The sequence below is a fragment of the Rhinolophus sinicus genome, linkage group LG06 (genome assembly GCF_036562045.2).
Source record: "Rhinolophus sinicus isolate RSC01 linkage group LG06, ASM3656204v1, whole genome shotgun sequence".
NCBI classification, from domain to species: Eukaryota; Metazoa; Chordata; class Mammalia; order Chiroptera; family Rhinolophidae; genus Rhinolophus; species Rhinolophus sinicus.
In genome coordinates this window covers 21,483,346-21,506,687 of record NC_133756.1, presented here as the reverse complement: position 1 = coordinate 21,506,687, position 23,342 = coordinate 21,483,346, and the positions used below count along the sequence as shown (strand labels likewise).

At 36.3% G+C, this 23,342-nt stretch overlaps 1 protein-coding gene across 6 annotated transcripts in view; it reads right to left on the bottom strand.

The window, feature by feature from the left end:
- OSBPL9 (oxysterol binding protein like 9) overlaps positions 1-23,342 on the bottom strand; it is a 129,801-nt gene that overhangs the window by 66,779 nt on the left and 39,680 nt on the right. For all 6 annotated transcript variants that reach the window (XM_019742781.2, XM_019742782.2, XM_019742783.2 and 3 more), the window contains one exon: positions 2,929-3,005. In XM_019742781.2, coding sequence (XP_019598340.1) covers positions 2,929-3,005 — 77 coding nt within the window. The remainder of the gene's footprint in view (positions 1-2,928; positions 3,006-23,342) is intronic.

Genomic DNA, 23,342 nt, shown 5'->3' with positions numbered 1-23,342 from the left:
CAGGTATTATATTAATTTTTGCTCCGAAAGATGCATTATAGCTGATGGTCCAGTTAGGTCTTATTTTCGGGGAAACAGGGTATTTCTAAATGTCCTATCCTGTGCATGCATTAACTTAGAAAATATACATAAAGAACTCTGCTGTATTACATGTATTTTAAAATATGAAAGCTATTAGAGTCTAAGACTTCTCAAAGTTATCTTTTTCTTCCTGTTATTCCCCAAAAAAATGTAAACTCTTATATAGAGCATATAAAATGTATTATATATGTTGGATTGAGGTTTGCAAAACAAGTTGTTTACTAATAGGGACAGGACAATGGCCGCACATGTGTGAGGCTGATAAGAGTGAAGTGAAAGTAAGTATGTTTATGTTTAGAACATATATATGAAAGTAGACATGTTTATGTTTTTGTGTGAAACTGAGCATAACAAAATTGAGTGATAAACACCTTCACCTAAGAGGTAAACAACTTCTGGTTAACACCCAAGAGGTAAACAACTCCTGGCAAACTACTTAAGAAGTAAACAAGTCCAAGGAAAAGAGGATAAAAGCAGAACTCCAGAGCAATGCCGTGAGTGGTCTGACTGGGCACTCCAGTAAACACCCTCTTCAGGGTGCAAGCCATGATACTCCCGGACTCTCCGAAGTTCTTCCTGGCAAGACCAGCTTGCCTCAGACCCATCGTGGGCCCAGTCATCTCTCCCGGACCAGGAACCTTCTCCTCCACCTCAATTGAGTCTGGGACTTGGTTCGTTATTAAATTCTATTCTACTCTGTATAATCTTCTGTGCTTACCAGAGCATTGGCCTCTGGAGGGACATTGACTCCCAAATAAAGCTGTGTTACTCACTCTATCTGAACCTGTTGTGCCGGGACTTTGTTTCCCACTCATATCAGGAGTACCACGCAGGGACTTAGGGCCCTGTGGAGGGGTTAATGTCCCCTTGACTTTCAGGAATAGACTGAAATGTAGCAGACTGCCTTTACAGGCGCTTGCAACAACTCTCTTCTTAGCAAAAGCTCATTCAATTCCAAAATTGAATCAAATTAGGTACCTGACCTTAAGGAATCTGCTTCCTAACTGTGGAGGTGGAGCTATGTATACTTTAAAAGATAAACAAGGATATGGTAAGAACTTAGTGAATTGTTCAATGAGTATGGCATTCAAAGGAAAGAGATCATTTTGAATTTGGGGGCATGCGGTCAGTCAGGCGAGGCTCCACAAATGAGGTTGGTTCTGAACTGGGTTTTGAAGAAAAGAAGCACTATGCGTAGGCAGCATGGAGGCAGATTGCATTTCAGAGAGAACATCCTGCACAAAAATGTGGAGACCAGAACTGAAAAAGATGTGTTCAGAGGAAAGCAAGTTAGCAGCAGCACCCCCTAGTGGAAGGTGTATGTAGAGGAATGGTGGCAAAAAGGTCTAGAAGAGCAATCTGGGAATAGATCTTAAAGAGAACTGAATGTCAGTCTAATGAGCTGGGCAGAGAATTTCATCTGCCATATTTCGTCTAATATGATTCTTAAAACACTTATCTTCATATAATATTGAGTGTCAATTAATTGAAAAAAAATAAAAAAATTTTAAACAACAATACTTATCTTCTAACTGTATCACAAATTTGCTGAAATGCTACAGTCATTTATAAAACTGCCTAATTTAAAAAGAAACCTACATAAGTTATAAAGTTGCTTTTAAAAAGCACAGCTCATAGAGTAACATAGATCTCCTAGTTCAATTAATATTCATTACTTAGTCTCTTACTAACCACATCCACGAATAATGTTTTTTAAGCCTGTTTTTGAACATGGTCAAGTGATGAGGAGCTCATCATCTTGTAGGACCTGAGATGCCCGATTCGACCTTGTCTAAATAGGCCAATTCTCAGTATAGAGCAAAGATAAACAGAGAGAAAGGGTTATAATACATCAGTTTTCTATCATTCAAGTCTGTAAATCAAAACAAAATTCTCTATATGCCGCAATACAAGCTCTTTCCTGGGAGAATAAACATAGGAAACCATCTTCAGTATGGTAGAGTAGACATTTAGTGTTTTTGTCACTCAGCATCTTTTGATCCCTATTCTGACTATGCTTGGGGTGCAGGGGGTGTGCGGGCAGCTTCTACCCTTTCTGTAATGTGTTTCTGGTGAAGCAGATAACATCTCAGCTTCAACAGTGGAGCAGATGACTGTAAAACTGTGATTGGCCTGAACTGGGAAAATGACTGAAGCTCAGGTAATCAATACTAACCTATCAACCCTATCATGGTCCAGAAAGAACAACAGCCTCCTATAGACTTGGAGTTCCAATGAGGGGAGGCTGAAATTGTTGCGGCCATCTTGCCATCACCCTAAAGGGAGAACCTAATTAAAAATGAAGCCAACCCAGAAGAATGGGGACTGAGAAACAGAGACAGGGGACCTGGGTGTTCAGGGCGTTGTCTAAGTGCCTACTTCAGACCACACCTAAGCCAGGTTTGCTTTCTTCTTAAACCAGTTTAGGTTTTTTCTTTCACTTTCATCCCCAAGAGTACTACCCAACACACACATTAATTACGAAATCCTATTAACAAGAAAAGTAGGTCAACTTCTCAGCACTTATCTATTATCAATGTACTATTATATAATTTGGTTATATCAATATTCAATGATAGATACTAAATTTAAAAAAGGAATCATACAATTTTACATAGCATTTCACTTTTAACATTGCCTTGCACTGTCTTATTTCTACACAAAAATCAGTATTTTACCCCACAGAAAGCGAAGAAAATGACTGCAATTTTACTATACCACACTATAAAAGTAAGAATAAGCAACTCAGAAATTAAAAGTTTTCATTACATCATCTCATAGTTATTTAAAAAACAAAAAAACAAAAAACTAATGAACTATACATCCAGAAGCCATGTAAAGACTTACTTGAAGCTGAAGAGTATGTCGTAGAATTGTTTCTTCTAAGGCATGGATCCACTTCTCTCGCTCATCAGCATCACGAGCTGGAATAAAAGATTATAAAATTAAAACCTTAATTTCTACAATATAGAAAGTAAAAATTTTAAATCATGATACTAATAGAAAAGGTTTTTAGTTGTGCCATTTCCTTAATAGGTTCAGCATTTTTTATACGTTCCAAATATGCAATCCACTTGTAGCAATTTATAACAAAGGAAATAATTCTGTTCAATAATACCGCGTTTCCCCGAAAATAAGACCTAGCCAGACCATCAGCTCTAATGCGTCTTTTGGAGCAAAAATTAATAACACCCGGTATTATATTATACTATATTTTATTATATTATATTATATTATACCTTGTCTTATATTACATTAAAATAAGACCGGGTCTTATATTAATTTTTGCTCCAAAAGACGCATTAGAGCTGATGGTCTGGCTAGGTCTTATTTTCGGGGAAACATAGTAACAGACTACCTTCCCACTGAAAACAACTAGTAAAGCTGCAATAATTAAAAAACTGGTTCAGGCATTAGAAAACAACTAATATTAGAGTAACTGAAAATCATCCCACTAAGAAAACTCCAGGTCTAGGAAGTTTCACCAGAGAATTCTGTCAAATATTTAAGAAAAAAATGCCAATTTAATACAAAATCTTCCAGAGAATAGAAAAAGGGACACTCCTAACTCCTTTGTAAGGCCAGCACAACTTTGATACCAACCTGATAAGATTATGAGAAAAAAAATGTATAGGCAATTCTAATGTAATAAAACACATAAAAAAAATTCCTATAAACATTACTATGTCATGTCCAAGTTGAGTTTATTCCAGAAATACAAGGTTGGTTGAAAATGAAAAAATTAAATCAACACTCAACAATATGAAAATACATATGAACAAGGTTATTAACTATAACATTGTTTATAATTTCAAAATATTGGAAAAAAACCTAAGTATTTATACAAAGGAGAGTGGTTGAATAAATCATAGACAGGCAGGTATTTAAAAAAAGAATGAGAAAGATCTCTTTGGAGTAATTTAGTGATTTCCAGATACACTGTTGGAAAAAAACAAAGTGTGCTACCTTTAGAGTAAGAAGGAATGAGATACAAGAAAATATACACCCATCTACTTTTTTTGTGCAAAAGAAATATAAAAAGAATGAACTAGAAACTAAAGAGACTAGTTACCTACAAGACATGGGGAAAGGATGGAAAGCAAGAGAAAATGGGAAATCGTTAGTAGGGATACAGAGGTAGTGATACTTCTCTGAATTTATCTTTTTTGTATATACTCAGATTGTTTAGAACTATAGAAATGTTTCACATACTCTAAAAAAAAAAAAAAAGAGAGATCATTAAAATCAACCAGGATGGGAGGAGGAACCTAAAACAGAACACGAACAGTAACAAATAACCTAACTGTATTACAAATAAGACAAGCACTCTGAAGGGGATGAGGAAGAAAATAATAAACCTAACTAACTTTGAAAACAGTATTCTGACTAGATAATGCAAAAAAAAGAACTATATACAAACAAATTGATTCTATTTAGTAAACGTAGTTTTTATAGGACTATACATTACAAGCAAGTAAATATATTGTAGATAATGAGAACCAGGTTTCTCACTGTCAGAGGAAAATAAATACCAGTAAGGAAAGGGAGAAGGTGAGTGAACCATGTGGTGTTGGATTAGAATCAGAAGTATCAATGAATTTATGGTTTTAGATAGACAGACAGACAGATAGATAGACATAGGAAGTGCTTGAGAAAGAATGGGGCATGTCAAAATGAAACAGGAGCCAGTCTGAAGGAGCTCCAATCAATGGCCAAAGTCTGAAGAATTTGAGGAACAGAATAAACAGTACTGGATTGCAACCCATATAATAAAATGAATATTCAAGAATCCAATAATGATATAATTGAATAAGTAAATAAATAAGGAAGGCGGTACAGCTCTTCCTTCAGAAGAGTTACAATTCATAACTACAGAAGGAATCACAGAAATTTAAAAATTACTAGACAAATACCACAGCAATAATTGTAGGCAAGATCCACCAATGGCATACTAATATCTAAAGTCAGTGGACAAAAGTTTGAGGAGAAACAGGAATTAGCAGAGTCTCAAAGTATCTTCCCCAAGATATTTTTCAATTACAAAGGGAAAACAGTAATTTTATGATGAAGAAATCTGGCAGACACCACCTTAATCCAGTGATCAAGATTAACATCACCAGTAATAAATTTATTGCTATCAGATACCCCCCAATATGATCCACTGGGAAGGAAACAGCATCATGCCTGTGGTATTCTTGTCCAAAATACATAATCTCAATCTAATCATGAGATAAACCCAAACTGAGAGACATTCTACAAAATATCTGACGAACACTCATCAAAAATGTCAAGGTCAGGAAAGACAAAAAAAGAATAAGGAACTGTCATAACTAAATGCAACGTGGAATCTTGGATTAAATCCTGGAAAAGAAAAGGAGCATAAAAGGGAAAAATCAAATGATCCCTGTGGTTGAGTTAAAAGTATTGTACCAAATGGGTAGAAGATCCAGCTCAGGCATCAGAGCCTGAGCAGGATGAAGAGGGTGTACATCATGCCAAGGGACAACATGACACGGGGCATCAAAGCCCAAAGCAGGATGAACAGGGAATCGACACAGTGGAAAAGTCCAGCATGAGGAGTCAGAGCCCAAGAAAGTGGGTGCTATGGGAAACTACATACAGAAGTACTGATTACTACATAAGTATAAGAAGAATGGTTTCTCACCATTGGAAATAGAGTTACAAATATGGTGAGAGAGAAAACCAAAATGATTTCTGGAGTGTCATCAATTAGAAACGGAGATACCAGTATGAACTCAGGGTTTTCAATATATATGTAAATAAATACATATGGAAATATGGACATGGACGCACATGTGACATTCATATGTTTCTTAGCTCTCAGAGGGTCTGGACGCCATGATTCGCAACAGCAGTAAGTATACCTAGCACCAGGTGTTGATTTCTAAACACCATTCTCCATAAAAAGGAACCAGGGCTCCTTGGGAAAATTGCTGATTCCAGAACTAAGAAAACAAGCCTGGAATATCTTTTTGTGTGCCAGAAAATAAGGAAGGAAATATTCAGAGAAGGGTAAGGACGTGTCAAAAGAACACAGAAGTCAGTTTAAAGGGAATTCTCCTGGCCAAATCAAGGACAATTTGAGCATCAAAATAAATAATGATAGCAACGAATTAAAATCCATTGAGTAAAACAGGAAACATACTGAAAGTTTGATGAGGAATGGGATATCGGGCACAGTTTTAAAATACTTCCCCATAAAATATTAAGAATGGAAAAAGATAAAATTTGAGAACAAGCCTGGAAAATACCAGCTTAATCAGGTGCTCAAAGTAAATGTCAGTAATGGGACAAATTGAAATCCTGTGATAAGAACACAGCATCAGTTCTATGATCTTCAGTCCAAAGATATGAAATCTGAATCAAATCATGAAGAAGCATCATAAAAAAACAAACCGAGGGACATTTCTACAAAATAATTAACCTATATCTTTAAGAAGTGTCAAGGTTATAAAAATCAAGGAAAGACTGAACCTGTTCCAGACTGAAGGAGACTAAAGAGAGATGACAACTAAATGTAAAATGTGATTCTGAATCAGATACTCTTGCTATAAATGACATTATTGGGACAACTGGAGAAACCTGAATAGAGTCTAAGGATTGGATGGTTCTAATAATGCATCAATGATAATTTCCTGATTTTAATGGTTGTGTAGTGTGTGTATAGGAAAATTGCCTTGTTTGCAGGAAATATCCTATAAAGCGTTCAGGAATAATGCGACATTACTCTAAAACAGTTCTGGGGGAAGAAGTTCTTTGTACCACACTTGTAACTTTTCTGAAAGTGTGAGGTTATTTCAAATTTTAAAAATTATACTTAAAAAACATTATGGTAAATCAAGGAAGACATAAATAAATGGAAATACCATTTCATGGATTGGAAGATTCAATATTATATAACATTATTCAAATTGATCTATAGATTAAATGCAATCCAAATTAAAATTCCAAAAGGTATTTTTGAAATTTGTCAAACTGATTCTAAAATACAAATACAAAATGGTACAAAAGGTTAAGAATAGCACCGGCTTTCTTAAAAAGAGAAAAAAGCATTCTTAGAGGGTTTACTCTATCAGACATAAAGTCTTATTATAAAGCTACAGTAATTAAGAAAATGTGGTATTAAAGATAAATAAATAAACCAATGAAACAGAATAGAGCCCAGAAACAGGCCCATTCACACTCGATTTGTGACAAATGTGGCAATAAAGGAAGGAACAATCTTTCAATAAATGGTGCTAGGACAATATGGGGGGGGGAATGAAACCTGACTCTAACCTTGTACTATACACAAAAATCAATTCCAGGTGATTCCTTAATTCTCAAGTGTGAACGAAAAACAATAAAGCTTCCAGAAGGTTTTTTTAAAACAGGAGAAAATCATCATACCTTTGGGATAGAATAAAGTCCCTTAAACAGGATACAAAACGCCCAATTATAAAGAAAATGACTACTAAATTTACATCAAAATTAAAAGAGTTTTGGTTCAGCAAAAGACACCATTTAGAGAATGTCATGATACGCCACTGTGACATACGGAGTTAAAGAATATGGACTCTAGAGCCAGAATGCCTAGGCTCAACTATGAGCTTTGCTATTTATTAACCATGCGACTTGCGGCAAGGTACTTAACCTTTCCAAGCCTCAGTGTACTCATTTGTAAAATGAGGGCAGTAATAGTATCTATCTCATGAGGTTATTACAGATTTTAAGTAATACAAATACAACACTTGGACAGGTAAGTGGCATAAGGTAGGTGCTGATTAAGCATTAACTATTACTATTATTACTGCAGAGTATTTATTATGACCTGGAACTGATGCCAAACAGCTCATAATCTAATAAATGACAAGTATGTATTTAGCTGTGAAAAGACATGGCTTATGCCACCACCAAAGGGAGTGAATAAAACATCAGGAAAGCGCTCCTTAAGGAGTTCGGTCTTAGAGAATAAGAATTAGTTTGTCAACCAGAGAAAGACAAGGGCATGCTGAAAGAGGAGAGCACACCAACAAAAACACTGAGGTGTGGAAAGCCGCATTTGGGAAACTGGTTGGAATGTGTCTAGAATATTTGACTGCTTTGGGGAGGAGGAAATGGCAAAAGATTAGGAACTCAGCCCTAATCTTTATTAAATAAGTGGGGAGCTCCTGAAGAGTTTCAAGCATAAGAGACATGGTCTAGTTTGCATATTAGAACATCAATCTGGCAGCGCTGTGGAGAATGAAAAATGCAGCTAAAGTGGAGGTGGCATGCCACTTAGGAAGTGGTTGCTAATGTGAGGCCTAAATTGAGAAATGACTCGGCCATGACACAGGCGCCCTTCTCACTGCCATCAGGGCATCACATGGCAATCATCTTTAAATCTGCTACCTCTTCACAAATGGAATCAGATACCAAGTTCACCACATTCTTTCTTGACATAGCTAGTCCCTCTCTCTATCTTTTCTTTCAATTCCTACAGACAATATGCTGGTTCAAGCACTCAGTCTCGGGCCTGTACACAAAATATCACAAATGTAGTACCTGCACTAGATGCAGCCTGCGTGCCTCACTCAGAATGCTCTTTCCATCAAAAACCCCAACCTTCTCCCATATTCTACAGAATTTACCTAAGCTCCACATCTAGTTCCTGCCTCTTTCACATGAACCAAACCATCTTTGCATTGACCTCTAAACACTCTAACAATTATCTTCCTACTCGTGGCATACTTTCCTCCTCTTCGAACACTGGCTCTACCCTCCTTCCCAACTCTCTAAACTTCACTTGTCTTAGAACAAGTCCTAGTTCTCCTCAAGGAAGTCTTACCTGAACAGTTCAAAAGCAGTGATTTCTCCCTCCTTTGAATTCCTAGAGGGCATCTAAATGCCAATATATCACCCAATTATTCTTTGATCAAGTATTTACTGACTACCTATAAAATTTCATCTTTTACTGCCCCCACACTGTTATTTACACTTTTCAAGTGTTTATGTTTTGTCTCTGTGATTAGGTTATCTGACAGTAACCATAGTGTGTATCACAATACTAGATATACTCATCCACCCACCCACCCACCCACTGAATAGCTATTGTGTGCCAAGTACTGTGTAGAAACTGGGGATATAAATTCAAATAAAACCCAGTCCCTGTCTTCATGGAACTTATATTCAAGTGACAGGGAGAAACACATGTAAACTGACAGCTGCTTCTACCCAGAATGACTCATACTACCAGAGAGGAATTCAGTGTAAGCATACAGTTCAAAACCTGTCCCAAGGAGTGTGTGTTTGTGGAGATGAATTTGAGGAAGGCTTCTGGGGCAAAAAGATTCCAGTTGAGTTTTAAAAACTGAGTAGGAATTAGACGCAAAGGTGCGAGGTTGGGTGTGTGAGAAACGAGGGAGGGAGGGAAAAAGGAAGAATGTATGTATATGTGTGTGGGGGGGGTACTGACAAGGGAGGCATTCAAGGTGAAAAAGGACAGAATAAACAAAGGCAAATATCTGACAAATTACCTTCTCCCATTCTCCCATGAGCCAATAAACAAACTTCTACCCTACTGGATCTAATAGGAAAAATATCTTTGTGTATATGAAGCACCAATTAGATGTATGGTTATTCCATCATAATAAATTATTTGTTCATATGAGAAATAAAAATACAGTAATGATATACACAATTCACAAACCACTACAGAGGCAGCTCTCTAGAAGTAAAATTAAAGCTATACTAATTCTGAATCCCTGATAAAAGGGCCCGATTTAATTAGTTAAAACAACTTCTGAATAGTACGTTATATTCCTCACATATATAAAGACAGGTTAAGTCTTCCTGTATAAAGTTATCTATAATTCAGTTTGTCTCTAGACTTTCTTCTCTAGCACCTGCCTCTCCTCTTCATTATATTTTTCAAGCTCTCTTTCCATTCTAGGAGCCAGTGGGTTCCAAATTTTGTTTGGCTGTGACCCACCATAAATATATTTTATAACATGACCCAGTTCACAAATACATATACCCATACATGTGTACATATACATAAAACTGAACATTAGTTTCACAATATTTGCTTTCACTACATGCCATACACATTAATATCTCCTCTATTGTACTTCACTTTTTTAAACATGATGATCTTGGCCCACTAAATAGGATTCACAATCCACTAACGGATTGCTATCCAGAGTTTGGAAAAACACTGCTCTAAACTACCCCAACACTTCACAAAGCTATCGCTTTTCAGAAACTCTTAAGGAGTATAGGATAGAGGCTAAGAAGGTTGGCTCTGCCCTTATTCACCCAGACCTTGAACAAATTACTTATACTCTCTGAGGTTTACTTTGCTCATCTGTAATCTGAGGATGATAACAGTATCAGACCTTATAAGGTTGTGAGGTTCAAATGAAATAATCTGTACAATATTTACCACAATGCCTGACATATAGTAAAATATCAATATGGTATTATTATCCCACACAGCCTTAAGAGAAAACAAGTTCTGTTAATAATCTAATAAATGATTAGCCAGAGAAAATGAGTAGGAAAGGGATTATCGGTAGCTCCTCATTTCCAATAAAGCCTGGCTTATATGGAAACAATATAAGGCACACACAGAAGGAAAAACAACATCCATCCAGTAAGTAAAATACTTACATTTTCAGAATTCCATAATCTTAGCTCTTTTGTTATGTTTCTATTCACATTCCCTATATTATACAGATTTGAAGTAGATTTTGAGACAAGTTTCCTGAACTCCTATACCTTGCCATCCTGATCCACTGCTTAGGAATCTGTTCTTAGTCATATTTTCTTCTCCTTTAGACATACAACTATGAATAAATTACTACCTGTTTGCAAAAGAAGAGGTTATTTGCCTGTTTTGTAATTGAAGTAAAGAAAAGAATTAGCCTCTATAATAAGGAAGTACTCCTTTTCTCTGAAAGTTATTGTGAAATGAAAATATTACACAAAAACATTATTTACAGGTATTGAGACATTGCTCAAATGACTACGGAGCCCCAATACGCACCAGGTATGATGCTGGAGATATGAGCAAGGATAAGACAGCCCATGATCTCAATTCAGTCTCCTGAAAAGTACAATCACTTGGCTGGATAGAACACTGTTTAGTGAGGGATTGGTTATCTTGACCCATTCTAATAGCCTCTGATATCTGTCTATTAGAATCCTATTCATTCTTCTGGGCTATGCTAAAATGTCACTTTATCCACATGTTGCTCCACATGTTGCTCATGCTCTCTCCTTCCTTAAATTTATTCAAATATTTCAATACTCATGTAGTATATAAATACATGCCCTATACCAGTCATTGTCTTAGGCATTAGGGGCACCACTCTGAGCAACAGCTCTAGTCCAGAAAAAAATCAGGGTCCAAATCTACCTTTCCTATATTAATTCCCAATTATACTCTTGCACAAACCACTACATTTCAGTTACATTGTACTTACTGCTCACGTGACTCAAGTACCAGCTTTTTGCTCAAGTTGTTCCTCAGCTGAAATGCCCAGTCTTGTCTCTGGGTAAATAACAAAAGCTAACTCTATTGAGCACTTAATTTGTGTCAGCACAGTCTGACACATGTCTAAACATTTAACATGTATTAACTAATTAAATCCTCACAACAACTACATGTGATAGGTATTAGTATCCTCATTTCCCAGAATCGAGAAACAGAACGTTTAGTGTTTTGCATAGCACCTAGAAAGCAGCAAATAGGATTGCTTCAAGCACCCCTAGCCTTGTTAAATAAGCTTCAACCCATGACCTTCTTGCTAGACAAAGTCCTTCTTCTTAAGAGAGAACAATATAAACCTTTCCGCACTTTGGGGATCTATCATACATGAAAAGAAAGAACAAGAGCCAAAAACTCTAGTCCGAAAACCTGCGTTCAAGTCCTAGATACACTACTTTTGTGTGATCTCTGGAGACAGTAGGTAACACCTCTGAGTATATCCGTAAATTTCAAATGGGATTAATATCACCAACTACCTCACAGATCTACTGTGGAAATTAGGTGAAATAAGGTATGTAACACTGGGGCCAAACTATTTTCAGGATAACACTAAGGCCCTATCAGTGTTTTCCATTGTGTTCACCTCTGCACTGAAGGTGCAAAGGCAACGGTGGTAAAACTGTGGGCACCTTAGCACGAATGGAGGCAATGGCACCAACTGAACTGGTGGTGCTTATTCTTCACCACCATGTATTTGCAGGAGAAAAAAATTCCTATTTCACTTAAGAGTACCCTTAAATCTCAATCCTTGAGTGTATGATTTTTAAACAGTCTACGTGACAAATGGGAAGGAGGCATAAAGCATTTCTGCAGCATACCAAAGTAAAATGATTATCTCAAGGAAAAGCATTTGTACAATTGTCTGACTTATGAACTAAGTGGCACTTTTCTCATGAAACAGCATTTTTACTTGAAAGAACAACTGACAAACTATATTATTTTCACTGAAGTATCTGGCAGACATTTTCCTGAAAAGGACTAAAGCGAGCCTCTCATTTCAGGGAAAATTGACAGGGTGTTTTTTTGTTTGTTTGTTTTTGTTTTGGGGCCAATTATAAAATTCAGGTTTTCAGCAAACATTAGAATTTTAGAAAACCTATATTCCCCAGCCAACATGACCTTCACAGATTCTCAATACTTAAAACCTTTTCTGATGCATTAGGGGCAATATCAACAAATGTGACTTTTTTTTAATGTCATATAATGAAACGTGTCTGCGTATGGAAGACCCGCATGTGTCCAATGCCTGGTATTACAAAATCATACCTAGGGTAAAAGTGCCAGACAGACCACGGAATTAATGTAATAGAATATTTTCGTAAATAAATTTAATTGTTATAGTTTCAGATTCGACAACGCAACTAACCTGCAAGAAACTATCACTTACTGAATTTTAATGAAATATCAAAGAAGAATATTCACAATATCTGAAAAGGATTAAAATACTCCTCCCTTTTGTAATTGCATATCTGCATGAAACTACATTTTCTTCATATACTTCAGCCAAAACAACATATCACAAAAGATTGAATGCAGAAAGAGATGTGAGAATCCAGCTATCTTCCATTAAGCCAGACATTAAAAAGATTTACAAAAATGTAAAACGATGTCATTCTTCTCACTATTTTTGTTTATTTGTTTAGGGAAATGATTATTTTCTCAGGTTATTGGTATAACAGGTTTGTTATTGATATTTCTAAGTGAAAGAATAATTTTTTTAATTCTTCAGTTTTAATTTCTAACCGGATAAATTCAGCAGATATAATGCACACAAACAAAGGCTCCTTGGAGTCCTCAGTAAGCTTGTAAAAGGATTCTGAAACTAAAAAGTTTGAGAACCACTTGTATAAAGTATACACAAGAGACGTCTTATATGATTACGTATTGATTGCCTCCTCCACTAGAATGGAAGCTCCGAGAGAGAGCAGAAGCTGGTTAGTCTTACTCACCGTTGTATCTCTAGCATTAAGCAAAGTGCTTTGCACATTTTTTAGGTATTAATTATGTATTTGTGAGTGGGAACATGATGGGTAGGTAGCTAGATGGATACTGAATAAAAACATTCCACTTACATAATTAGGTGGTTCCAAATGCTGTTGACTATAATTTGTAACAAGTTTGGACAAGTTGGGTAGTCAGGGGGTGTATTTTACAGAAGGTAATAGGAGAGAGAAAAATCAATTCACATGACTCAAAATCTAAAGTAATCTAAACCAATGTTTTGATATTCAGAAGGTTTAATAGCCATAGTTTAAATAAACTGTTTATCATAATAAGAACAGTGGTGAGATCAGATTACAGATAGGTCTATGTACTTTATTTTGTATAGGCTACTATCAAAGCATCTATAATACTATAATGTTCATTTGTTTACATTTTTCCTTCCCTTGAGGTCTGGGATCAAAGCTGATGCAATTTTCTTGACTCTCAAAGCTTGACATGTTCTTAGCAACTAATTGATACTCATAATTACCAGACAAACGATAACCTGTCATCTTTTCAAATGATACTTTCTCAGTGAGGTCTCCTGACCAGTGTATACTAAAACCAGTGCACTCCAACCCAGCATTCCCAATTCCCCATATCCTGCTCTACTTTTTCATTTCTCCATTGTACTATCCCTTCTAACACATATGCATTTATTTATGCTTATTATTTACTGTCTGTCACCTACCAATGGAATATAAGCTCCACAAAGGCAGGGATCTTGTTTTATTTATTGATACATCCCAAGCCCCATGCCAAACGAGAATCATACCAAATAAGTGCTCAATAAATATTTGTTGAGTAAGAAATAATGATCCATTATTTCATTATTCAGTAAATAAATAAATATTTCTTGAGTAAGAAATAATGATCCATTGATTTCATTATTCAGTGCATGGTTCCAATTTTATATTTGCAATCTAAAAACATGTTAGAATTCCTAAAAAATCGTTATTTGTGCTTAGTACCCTTTAAAAGATGCCATAATTGACTCCCTCAAAGATTTAGGAATAGTTTTATAGCTAAAGCCTCCAAACCGTCAAATAAAACATAAGCAAATATTTACAGAAGTGTTTCTCCCCACAATTTCTGCTTTGACTATGAAGCAATACTATGCTTCTTCTGCAGAGTCAGTATTGTATTGGGCAACTGGCATCTTTGATTCAGTCAAAGTAGACAATGAAAATCAGATGTAGATGAATGGATTCTTCTCAATTCATTCTACAATCACATGCTTCTAAATCAACTTATTCCCAGTCAATGAAAAGCCTCACCAAATTTATAGGTACATATATCCTAATAATTTTAGCTTCTGCAGAAGATGTTTCCTAACTACTTTAACTCCATGTTTTAGTAAAGGGGTCACTATTCCTTAATCATGAATTCAGGAAAAATTAGGATTTGAGTTTTAAATCTTTAAGACTTCATATACTGTGGGGGGAAATGTCAGGAATAGGATGGTTTTAGAGAGTTCATCCAGGCAACGACAGGAGGTTGATTTGGCAGAACACAGACCAGACAAAGGGAAAGAAGTTAAAAAGGACACATGCAGAAACTGTGAGAGTATAAAGATCTGGACGGTGTCAGTGACTTAGGGGACAGAGAAACGGTAGAATCCAGTGGACATGGTGACTCATTTGATGGAGAGATAATGTACGGGATGCAGATGTAGGGAAAGAGGTTTCAGATTTGGTAAATTGGATAAGTGGAAGTGCTGCTCCACAGCATAGAGAACATAGGAAGAAAAACAGGTGGGAAGTGGTACGTTATGAAATTTTATTTTGGGTTTGAACAGACTCAGATTCAATTCTGAAATCTGGTAAACCTGACCTCCTGAAGAATCTTATTATCAAAAGTTATACTGAATTTATTAATTAACAGTTAGCACTTAAATATATGTTTTTATAAAATAATTCCTTCACCTTGTTGGGAGGAGCCAACAAGAACACATTTTCAATGCATTCTGGGGAAGGGAAGGGAGAGAGGGATGGAAGGAGGTAATTTTGAGAAGCTGAAGCCAAGCCTCAGTTCATATGGAGAAATACAGAACTTCAAAAATACTTTCGCTGATTATCAAGGTTAAGCATTATTTAGAAAGGAAGAATGATGTTACAGAATCACTCTATTTTTGAATTAGGCAATGAAAGGAAAGAGAAAAAAATTAAAACATGTTAGAAAATTCAGGAAGAAAACTACAAGCAAGGCAAATAAAATATATCTATTACAAAAGAGAATTTGCTATTTAATTCTTTTGTCCACTTCCAAGGTAAACAAGGCCAAAACAGATGTGCCCCAATGAAGTGACAGAATCATATTAATAAGAAACTACAATGGTCAATTTATGATACTTTAAATAAAATGCTTAGTTTTCTAAAAACAGATATTCATCACACACTAAGGGTAGAGAAGCCCTTTATACTTAAAATATAATAGATTCACCTTTCTTTAGGAAAGCATATATTTCCAGACCAAGACTGCATATAAACTCAGACATAACCCCAGTACATTCCACAAGCTCAAACTCTATCTTGCAAAACACAATCTAGATATAGTAAAATGTCATTGATTCAGCCTTACCTACAATTTAGGACTTATGTTTATAATAATTTACACCAACTCACTGTGCTTAAGCCAATTCACTAAGCACAAAGTGTAAATAACATTACAAGAAATAATGATAGATCATTCTAAAATATATATATATATATCAGACAACAATGTTAGCTTAATTCTAGTGTCCATAATAAAGCTAGAAAGGGCATTTCTTTCCAGATAGTCTATAACTCAGATTTGCTTCCCTGTCCACCATGAACCAACCTGTCTGCATGACTAACACGCAACGATACACTTCATTTATGGCATGATCTTGATTTATCTTGTTAATGTAAAAATGCAGATTCCTAAAAGGAAAGGACTCAATTTCGTTTACCTTCAAAAGTTTTGCAAGGTGACTCGAAACTTCCAAACAGAAACCATGGTCAAGCATCAATTTATATACTTAAAATAGTCATTTTCTACTCGTAGTCCTTCCATTAAAAAATCAGAATATACCTTGTGCTAGTAAGTCAGACACTGCCGCCCACATATCTGAGTACATCTTTTCAAGCCTAAGTCCCTGATCTTGTGACTCTTTAAATGAAGATCACTTTCTCAGGGATCTAAAGCTCTGAAGCTTTTTTTTGCCCCAGTTGGATAACTCCACATATTTTTCTAAACAATTACATTTACTCTTGAAATATTCCAAAGTTGTACTTTTATTCAACAGAATACAGAGGGTGCCCCCAAAAATGTATACACATTTGAAGAAAGGAAAAAACTGTATTAAAATTGTAATGCTCTATAAGTCATGTGTATACATTTTTTTGGCACCCCTGGTATTTATTGAGGGCATATGTGTCCATAGCAGGTGTGGCCTGGTGACACAACAGTAAAAAATACAGTCCTTGATACTTCTCAAAGAATGGCCATACTCCCATTACTCTGTCAGAAAGCCAAGGATGATTCTGAACTTCTTTTCCCCCATCCTCTTACATGCAATTAGTTGCCAAATTCTGCCTGTTATAAATGTATCTTTCCTATTTATCCTGTGGGAGGCACTCTATTGCTCTCGCTCCAGATCTCATCACCTCTTTCCAGAACCTCTGTGGTAAGCTCCAAATGGCTCCCTGCCTCCAATCTCACTTCTCTCCAAAGCATCCCACGAACAGCTCCCCATGTTCCTTCTGAGCCACACATGGGACAATGACATTTCCTTGACTAAAATACCCAATGCCTCTCCCTAATTTCTAACAAAGGTGTTTTAATTTCTCATTCTGGTATATGAGACCTTCGATGATCTATCTAGTTCCAGACTGAACTCAAGCCTCCTTCCCCTCGCCTCCCATGTATTCTAAAATACACCTACACTTCTTAACATTTCCCAAACAAGTCATCCTTTTTCATACCTCCAAGTTTTTACATACATCTTTCCTTTATGTGGAATGTGTTTCTCCTTTTTCTGAAGGTGGGTAAATGTTCTTTCCTTTCGCTCCTAGCCGTGCCTATCCCCCATCTCTTTTCGTCCTTCGAAACCTGAATCAAAATCATGCTTTGTGACGTTTTCCCTGCCTCTACCAGCTCTCTCCTCTATATTTCCATAAGTCTCTACAGCATTTACATTGCATTGTAATTATTTGTCCCAAACTACATGCCTTGGATAAGGAGTGATTTATTCAGTTTCCTCCTGTCTCTTGGGGTTGTTAAAAGAGTTAAATGAGAAAACACAAATAAGCCTTTGGTAGAGAACCTGCATTCAGCTGCTATCCTCATCACTGTCTTTCTAATATATATTCCCATATTTATTCCTCCCATTAAACTGAGAGCTCACTGAGTGGCAGGGAATCAGCTTTGTATCCCTGGTACCATGCTCAGTATGTGGCACTTTCAAGAACCTAATTTGGGTAATCTCTAGCCCAAATCTGAGGCTAGAAAAAAAGAGAAAAGGGAATCCCAGAAACAGCAGCATGATCATCAGCAACTTTGTAAAATAAAAATAGTAATACCAACAGTTACTATTTTTGAGCCCTGCTTTTGCCAGGCATCATGATAAATATTAATATGCATTTTTCTCTCATCTTACAACAATTCTAGAAGTCAACATTGCCATTCTCATTTTACTGGTGACCCCCTGCTCCACATTTAGGCTTCTTAGGTAGATAGGACTTCCTCTGCAAAGGAGGAACAAAATGGAGAAGATACCTTGGTTTGTTTTCCTCAGTTGACATAGTAGAACTATGCAGTCAGAAAAGGAATAAATTTAAATAGGGTACAGGTCAACAATATTTGACTCCCTGCCCTTTATATCCATACAGGGAACATTCCTTAGCCTTTCTTTAGCCAGTCTTCCAAGCCTCCCTCACACCAGGTGACGAGTGTTCACCGCGTGCTGCCTGCCGTGACTCCCACCAGTCTCTTCTGACCAGTGTCCCAGTTCCCTTCCTCAGCTGGGCCCCTGCCCAGTGACAACTATCAACTTGGACAAGGTAAGCACAGAAGCAACTTTGACAACCAAACCACATGATAGCATGAAAACAGTAACTACTATCAGAGTAGAAAGCGCACTGTACTGTTTAGAGTAAGACAAAACAGCAGTGAAGCTAGAGCTGCAAAGAGGCTAAGGTGCGGTGGAGAAGTCAGTGGGCTAAGGCATGCGCAAGCAGCACCGAGCAATGTAAAGAGCATGGGTCTGAATCCAGGCCTGGCCACTGCTTACACATGTTACCTCGGGTTAAAAACTCCTCCAAGCCTCAAAGTGGAAATAAAAAAAACCTCTCAAATAACCATGTGTGGGTATACAAGAGGATCACAACCCTAACGACACCCTTAAAAAGTGTTTGCTTCCTCCCCACCCTACTTCATCACACACTTCTAGAATATGAATCAATCACCTACTCCAGAAAAGTTTTCCATTCATCCTCTCCAAGATAAAAAAAAAATCTCACTGACTCCCGTCTCCACTTAACTTGAATCACCCATATGCAAGGGCTCAGCTCAATTCTTTTTTACATGATCCCCTGATTCCTCCCACGAGGCAGTCAGTCACTGAGAGCGGATGACCTCCTTAAAGCCAGCCACACAGCAAAGACAGATTCTTCATAGTTTATCGGAATTCTAATTCTTTTCTTCCAGGGTATTAGTCAAACTGTCTTAGGGTCCTCCAAATATAATATTAAAAAAATGCAATGACGAAATACAACTTGAATTTATATGCTGGACCAATGTTCCACGTGGAGTACCTTGATTAAATCACCATGCTCATGAGAATGAATGTTCACAGACTGCATGTAGAGTTAATGAAGGAGGTTGAAAAGACAAAGACGACCTTGGCAGAAGTGAGCATTTTCTTAGAAAATTCACCAGCTAGTTAGCTATCTAAAAGTAAAAATAAAGGTGCGTGTAGTCTAGGCATTACCAAAAGATAGAGCTTTGACTCAAGTATATTTAATGTGGGGTCAGAGAACTACCTGAAATTGAGCAACCAGAAAACATCTGGAATAATGATTTTCAAAATGTGAGATGCTTGAAGATAGGCATTTTGCTTCGCTCACTACTTTATACTCAGAAACTGGCCTAATGCCTGGTATACCTAAGCACTCAAATATTTATTGATAATATCAATGAATGAAGGAGTGAATGCACGAATGAGTGAGTGAATGAATAGAACGAATGGATGAAATAAACCAAATACTGGTATTTTCTCAAAGTGCTGAGGGGCTGCCTGAGGCAGAGCTCTAAGCCCTCAACCTTCTGACTTCAAACAGCAATTGTACTTTTTTTCTGTCTCATATCTGGGCTTCTAAATAAGACTGCCTGTGTAAAATGCTTTTATTGAAAGTTTGAAAACCAAGGAGAATCTAATTATTGTATCATTTCCTTCCTTGAACTCCTATTATAGTTACAAGGGTACACAATTTAATGCTTAATTGTCTCTCAAGTTATTTTTGAGTCCCCAGAATTTCTTGAGGTATGAGGTTACATTTTACATAAGCAGTACTGACCTATTCAACGTTGATATAATCTGTACGTTCTTGTACACCGACTCCTTGGAGAAAAATTTGAATTTTCTTATATTAGGCAACAAATGGACATTTTGCACCATCACATGGTACAAAGCCTGCCAGGCAACAATTTAGTTCTTGTAGCACCACCATCTCCACTTGAAGAGCAGTGCTCAGGCAACTATTTTAATATATTTTGCATTCTATTATGCTATTCTTTCGATTAATAGAAAAATAGAAAAATTGAAGTGACAATAATCATAAATCTTATAAACATAATATAATGAGAAATCATTAGGCATGCTGGAAAGCGTACATTTTTATCCTCGGTGGGACATTCCTTACACTTTGGCCCATAAGACTTCAGTCCATTGTCTCTATGTTCATTTTTGAAGGAAAGAAATAACATGGATGAATACAACTTATGAATAAATATTATGTCCAAAAGGCAAGGTGTCATTAAGGACTTCACAGTATGCGGTAAGAACACACTGCCCTTGTACCCTGCAAGTCTTTGATCAACTCACAGTCTGCTTTCATGCGTATTTTCGGGTATTATACACTAAAGCAGGGAAATGCTTTGATTTATGTATCTTAATTTACTGTTCACACTAACTCCTACCAAGCAACGTGTTTCCAAATTGTGTAAAAAGATTACTTAATATATATCAGCAATTTCTCGGATAGTAGGGTTAATGAATGACTCTAAGGATTCCCTATTCTCTTTCAAAAAATATATTAAAAAAAGATGAGCACACCACCACCAACAACAAAAATGGACAAGGAAGTGAACAAGTTATCAATAAAGAAATAAACACATTAAAATACGTGTGTGTGTTTTTTTTGGGGGGGACAATGAATTGGCATCCTTTTAAAATTATAATACTAAAAGCCTAGGAGGAGTGTGATGAAGCAGAGGGGGGTGAAAATCAATAATCTCTCTTGCAAGCGATTGGGGAAGATTGTTTCAGAAATATTAAAAATATGTCTTTTGTTCTGATAAATTCTTTTGTGAACCTATCTGTCCTAAGGGAAACAAAGATTTGGTTAATGATTTATGTACAAGGTTTCATAATGATTTATGTTTCAAGGTTTCCTAATTATTTAAAATAGGAAAAAAACCTGTGCAACAGATGAATAGTTGAATATGATTATTCATAAAATGGAATATTATGTAACTATTAAAAATCTTAGAACTTGGAACATTTAGTTTTGGGGGGAAATGTTCATGATATAATATTTCAAATTAAAAATCTGGGAACTTATACAGAATGACTCAATTTTTAAAAATACACACACACAAACAACAGAAGGATCAGAAGGAAACACACACGCATGTTGCTAATAATTATCTTCGGGTGGCAGGATTATGGGTGATTATTAGTATCATCTTTATACTACTCTATATTTCCTCAAATTTCCACAGTGAGCAGGTATTAATTTTACTACTTAGAAATTATGGAAAAGGGAATGGTGGGGGGAAAAAACATAAATTACTAACAAAAAATTTAAATATCCACTCTAATACTAGCTACTCACTAAGCCAAACTATCCATAGCTGGTTAAACTTGGGAAAATTGTAATTTCAAACATCCAGGAAGGATCTTGAACAGAAAGCAAATTAGGAAGAAGAAAGGTACACCAATCGTCCTCCTACAATACAAAAAAAGTCCCAAGATATGAATTCAATGGCATTTTCCCACTAACACCTACTGAAATTATAACATCTAATTAGATAATTAGTTATAGCTGATTTACTTCCCTTAGCCTGAAGTCTAAATGGTTATTTATTTTGTTTTTATTTGAGGAAGGGTAACCAGGTAAAAATCAAAAATATAAAATTGCAGTGGGAAATTTTTTTAAGTCAATAATCAACAAAAGATAACTGAATCTTTTTACTTATGATAATGGTGAAATGGTTGTTGTTAAAGCAGAAGACATAAGCCTGCAGCCACGAGCTAGTCCAATGATGCCCTGTCTATGTTTCTAAATGATTAATGATGCGGATGTGCCAGGCGGAGTCGATCGATGTTAATGCAGTAGGGCAATGCTGCCCTAATGTGCTTGATCAATATAACTTTTCCGAATTAAACACTTTCCTTCACCACTGGGCGGATACCGTATGTAGTACTTCTACATTTTAATAAACGAGCAAGCTTTAATGGACTGAGTTGGAAAGGTCACCTATCAGACCAACCCCAGGTGACTTCCACTAAGGCTTACACAGTTCCTGAAGATTCTTCTAATTTAAACATTTTTTCAAATGTTTAAAAATGTTGTATTTTGTCTTAGGCTACTTGCATTGCTTTAAATGTATGTCTAAATACACTTGCAAACAAATTTCATACTTGAAATCTTTCTGGAGAACATACTGTTTAAATGTCTTCAGTAAAATCCTTCGAAAGTGAAGGATTATTTTATGAAGGACTAATCACATATAGTATCCTTAATTTCCATCTTTAAAAAAATCAGATTTTTTTGCATGACAGGTTTGCTTAAGGCAAGTCACCCCTTATACGTAGGACAGGACACAGTCAGGGAAGATCTAAGATCAGGGGCAGGCCACTTGACTCTCATTTCTCTCATACATAAATTGGGGATAGTTCCATTTAACATGTAAGGTTATTATGAGAGTAAACTGGAATAGAACGTGAGACCACTGGATGCAGAACAATGGTTCTCAGACTTCACAATGCAGCAGAAACACTAGAGAAGGTCCAGTCCCAGAGTTTCTGAATCAGCAAGTCTGGGGCCAGGCCCAAACTTCTGTCAAGTTCCCAGGTGAGGCTGATGCTGCTGGCTGGGACCACACTTCAGGAGCTACTGATCTAGATAGACCTGGGCATTAATCCACTAGTCCTGGGCGCTTCGCTTCTCTGAAACTCAGTTTCTCTAACTCTAAAACTAGAAATAAAACAACCTCATTTTTGTGTAGTTTAGGAATTATGGAAATAATGCAAAGTGCCTGCTGAACACAATGCCTGCTTCATAACAGATACTTAGTAGCAATAACAGTAGTTGTTACCACCATCACTGCTGCTACTATTTCTACTAAGTAAAGAAACGTAGATTAACATCATAGGAAAAATTATTAATTGCATTAAATTGCATTTTAATTTAAAGTTCCTTATATTTCACAATTCCTTTTCTGATAAATTATAAAAGTTAATTATAAACTAGTTGAAAAATCTCTCCAAAAACTTTTT